At 40.0% G+C, this 4940-nt stretch overlaps 1 protein-coding gene across 2 annotated transcripts in view; it reads left to right on the forward strand.

The window, feature by feature from the left end:
• sema6ca (sema domain, transmembrane domain (TM), and cytoplasmic domain, (semaphorin) 6Ca) overlaps positions 1 to 3858 on the forward strand; it is a 29456-nt gene extending 25598 nt beyond the window's left edge. For both annotated transcript variants that reach the window (XM_077230170.1, XM_077230171.1), the window contains exons 15-18: positions 20 to 97; positions 183 to 241; positions 584 to 637; positions 1419 to 3858. In XM_077230170.1, coding sequence (XP_077086285.1) covers positions 20 to 97; positions 183 to 241; positions 584 to 637; positions 1419 to 2377 — 1150 coding nt within the window. In that variant the 3' untranslated portion in view covers positions 2378 to 3858. The remainder of the gene's footprint in view (positions 1 to 19; positions 98 to 182; positions 242 to 583; positions 638 to 1418) is intronic.
• Positions 3859 to 4940: the final 1082 nt, after the last annotated feature.

The raw sequence follows: 4940 nt of genomic DNA on the forward strand, positions 1-4940 counted from the left end.
TCTCTCTGTTCCTCCACAGACGCTGTCTCTACACACATGACCCATACTGTATCTGGCTGCGGACGGGGCGCTGTGCTGACATGGGCCCGGGATTTAAGTAAGAGTGACATCACTTCCTGCTGCATGATCACTGATTGGTCATATCACACTAATCTTCCTGTCTGTGTTTTTATGATGAGCAGGGCAGGTTTTGAGCAGGACATCGATGGTGAACAATCACATTTATTCGACATGTGCGCCGGTAAGTGAGTTACAGCATTGATGCTTCAGTTCTGTCATATTTTAATGTCAGATACATGTAAATATTGTTCTAGGAATTATATGTGAGAATTTTGCCATTTGTGAATCATTGTGACACTGATGTTTTATTAAAGTTTCTCATTAAACACTGCTGTTATGAAGTCAAGCTGTTAAGAAACTAGATGTTTTAAATATTCCATGTATTCCAATATTCTGGAATTCTGTTGTACAATGTAGCAAAAATGTGTATATATATATAAAAACACTGTCATAATACTAACTGTTCTAATACTAATTTAAACAAATTCTAATCTCTTCTATATTTACATTTCCATGTGCTCAGATGTGATGTCAGCCGCAGGAAGTGATGTGAACTCAGCTGTGGATTCAGCGTCTGGTCAGTGTCACACACATTATGATGTCATGTCTGATATTTACTGGGGTTAGTCGAGTGTGTTTTCAAAATTTAGCAAAGTCACATCACGGATTATCATGACCAATCATTGGGTTTAACACAAGTTGGAGGTTATGCTGACTTTAAGAGCTTATTTACGATCATTTTAAATTCTTAAATTCAAATTCTTCTTACGTTTTGTCTTGAAGAATTTGGAGAAAAAAGAAATAAACTTGGAAAAAAAGAAAAGAGCAGTTAAGATTTTTATATTATCACATTATCAGTTTATTCGCTATAGTTTAGAAAATGGTAATAATATATGAGAAGAACTCAGTGTATATTTGACTGGTTTTGTCCGTCCTTCTGTTAGACTATCACACATGAATTATGTTGAATATCTGTCAGCTGTTAAATTTAACTAACAATTAGATAATACCAGTTTAGCTCAACCAGTTACCAAGCAATGCTTCATGTTGTTCAGTCTGTGGTGTAAAAAGCTGCATTAGTTATTAAAGAAAAAACACTTCAGCAAAACATGATCAGCTGTCGGAATAATGTTTGGCCCCAAATTTTTATATATGTTACTGGTAGTCGCTATATGAAGAATTATTGGGTATAATATGTCACAGTTTATTTTATTTTGCTCTCCTCACTTACATAAATGAAGTATAGTTTCCTGCACACACTAGTATAACTAAAATAATATATACAAAATTATATCTGGTGTCTGAAGAATATTTGGTTTGACTGTATTTAAAAACAAAAAATGTGTCTGTGTCTGTAGGAGTGAAGCAGCTTCCTGACTCGGAGAGTGCGAGCGACGGCTTTCACTTAACTGTTCTGGGCGTGTGTGTGTTGGTGGCGTTCGCATTGGGTGCGATCGCGTCGGGTTTGCTGGTGTCGTGTTTCTGCAGTCAGAGATCCCAGCGAGAACAAGAGCCCGAGGCGTCACTTCCTCACGCGCTCTCGCTCAACAGCCTCGCCAAACTCAACCGCCAGCTGGACGCCAAACCAGACAAGAACGACATCACTTCCTCCCAGATCTACAGCTCCGGCCCGCCCTGCCGGCAGCCGCCCGCCAAACCACACGCAACCGTGGAGGAAGAGTTAATCTCGACGCTACACACCCCAGACTCCACTCCCGAGCTGCCAATCAAGAACTTAAAGGCTCTGAACAGCCAATGGGAGAGAAGCCACACCCACAACTCCACCCTGCAGGTGTTTCCAACCAATCAGACACTTTCCATCAATCACACACCTTCAGAAAACCACAGTGACGACATATTCAAACACATCCAGCATCAGGAAGTGCGTGATGTCACCGATCCAGCGTCGTATAGCCTGACATTACAGATGCCCTCCTCATATTACAGTTGCCTAAAAGAGACGCCTGAAACTACCACGCTTCAGCAAACACTTCCCGAACGGCCACACGGCATCGCCGTCCAATCACAGCGCAAAGTCCTTATCAAGATGGGAAACAGGGTCACAACGGCCCGCCAGCACACTTTCAACCAGAAGTCGGTGCTCGCGGGCAACATCTACGAGATACACAGGCCGCTAGTCGCGGGCGGCTCGTGTCTGACGCGACAGCACAGCTACAGCGAGCCTCCTGTCCTCCAGCGCGCCGCTCTCGTCAGACGCACCGCATCACTCAAACCACAGATCCCCCCTAAACCTGTGAACATACCCGCCAGAACACTACACCTGCACACACAACCACTGACCTCTGACCCCCAATGACCCCGCGAGCTGCACAGCACAGCTAGAGGAAAGGTCAGAGGTTAAAGACAGCCGGTTCAGAACTGAGTACTAGCATACTGGTCACTGCGCAGTATATACTGTATAGAGCAAACATGATCTCATTATATTGCATGTTAAATTCCTCATGTGGCGTCTAAATAACTTTCAGATAAAACTCTATTTTGCATTTTAACACAATTATGAATAGGATTTTTGCAGAAAACAAGCTCTGACCAACAAAAGTGTATGATTTTTACGTTTATTCTGATAATCTTCATAAATGAACAACTTTTATGAATTTTGAAGGCTAAAAACAATCGGCAAAAGTAAAAAGCTGAAGTTAGGCTATAAATGAACTACAACACAGTCACATGACTTCAACATCGCCGCTATTAAGCTTCAACAACTTGTTCAGTATTTAAAATCTGCAAGTTGTAAATTTTGGGATAGTTTGCAAGTGCGCGATTATAAACAGTCATTAGTGAGTAAATGAGTTTACCTGTTTAATGCCACTTAACCGTCTTTTTCAAGACATGTAAAAGCTTAAAAAAGCATGTGTGGGAATTACTGATTCATTTTATGCCGTAGAATAAATCATAAACATATCTTAAGCTTGTGTTCACCACAGACCTTAGTACAAAAACACATAAAAACCCCACTGACTTCAAGATGATGGAACCAGTTGATCAAAAAGAACTAGTTTCATGAAGGTCATGACAAGTGCATTGCATTATGGGATACAGTATTCCATCATGGTGTTCATTCACACACTGTGTCCAGTAAACATGCTGCAGTAGTAGTGTAGTGCGCTAGTATTCTCCTCTGAATGTGATTCCAGTTCAGAAAAGGGGATAAACACAATGCAGCTGTCGTACACTGAACTGAATCATGAGTGTGTTCGTGCACCAGTGACACAATGACATATTAATGTTTCTGTTTACATCAAGGAGGAAATGAGACCCGGATAGCGACACGAGCCGGATTGAACCCACCAATGCATTAGTAATATCTCACAACATCACATCAGACTGACATTATTAAGGCAGAGGAGTTAATTATGATGTGTTTGCATTCATTTGTGCCTTGCGTGGTGTTTGTTAGAGAGCAGAGGTCAGAGGTGATGATGCTGACACTGACCCGTAAACACTCGTCATCACAGACGTCTCCTGAGTCCATCAGCTGGAGCATCGCTTTCACACACAGGTCTCTTTTCAGTGGTAAATGTCATGCAAATTTTTTTTAAGAGCCTCCAAAAATATTGCTGACTAAAAACTTTTACTTAAAAATAATTAATATTGCATTTTGCTTGCAAAAATACCCATATTTGTTCAACAAGCACAGATACTTTTGTAATATTTCCAAAAGTAACTATTTTCAGGGCCTGCTGCAAATAAGACAAAAAGGATGTGATGTCATGCTTGTTTTAATAAACTATGCAAAATGATAAATAATAAATGCTGTGTTCTCACACTATAGGAAAATCTGAAGGCTTTGTTCTTTTAAACTCGTTTTGATGAAAAACAACCTAAATGAAAGTCCACTCTTCAAAAAATAAGCAGAAACTCTATTTTTTTATCATTATTTCATGTAAACGAGACTTTTATCTTAAAGGGGATAGTTCACCTAAAAATGAAAATTCTGTCAGTAATTACTCACCCTCACATGTTGTTCAACCCCGTAAGACAAATATTAAGATATTTGTGATTAAATCTGAGAGCTGGATCACTCCTCCATAGGCTCCATAGGCGCACAGAAAGTATTCTCGTCGCTTGATAAACTTAAGATTGAGCCACTGTAGTCACCTGGACTATTTTAACGATGTCTTTAATAACTTTTCGGGGAACAAGTTTCAATCCCTTAGAAGCCTATGGAGGAGTGATCCAGCTCTCAGATTTAATCACAAATATCTTAATTTGGGTTCCGAAGATGAACGAAGGTCTTACAGGGTTGAACAACATGAGGGAGAGTAATTACTGACATAATTTACATTTTTGGGTGAACTATCCCTTTAAGTAATTTTGCTTCTCCAGTAAATGTATCTTGATTTAAGAATGTTTAGATGTACTGGAAAACAAGACAGAAACACTGAAGAACAACATCATTTTTTTGTTTGGTTTTCATCGGAGATCAGTGACGTTTAGAGTTCACTACACAATCACAGGTCAGAGTTCAACCAACTGCTGTAATCTGTAAAAGACACACTGATTTCATGTTTGTGTGTGTGTGTGTGTGTCACCCTCCGCTCAGACAGTAGCTCCGCCCACCTGATCAACAGAGGCGTGATTGGTGCAGCCTGAGGGTTTGTATCGCAGCATATTCTTTTGTATTAGTTTAATAAGAGCACTATATTCTGGGAGATGTGTATGAATTAGTGTGTAAACTCACTGATCATTAATGATAATAAACACTGCACAATCATGTCACAACAATCATGCTATGCACTTAATAAAAACGTTGCTAAAAGAAGCTACTGTACAAAATGCAATATTTCAGTGTTTTCATTAGATCACATGATCTCTTCAGATCCCTGGAGCGACGGGCGATTAAATGTGAACTGCAGTCA

Source organism: Siphateles boraxobius, unplaced genomic scaffold, assembly GCF_051911475.1.
Source record: "Siphateles boraxobius isolate OS27281-9 unplaced genomic scaffold, OSU_SipBor_1 14, whole genome shotgun sequence".
Taxonomy (NCBI): Eukaryota; Metazoa; Chordata; class Actinopteri; order Cypriniformes; family Leuciscidae; genus Siphateles; species Siphateles boraxobius.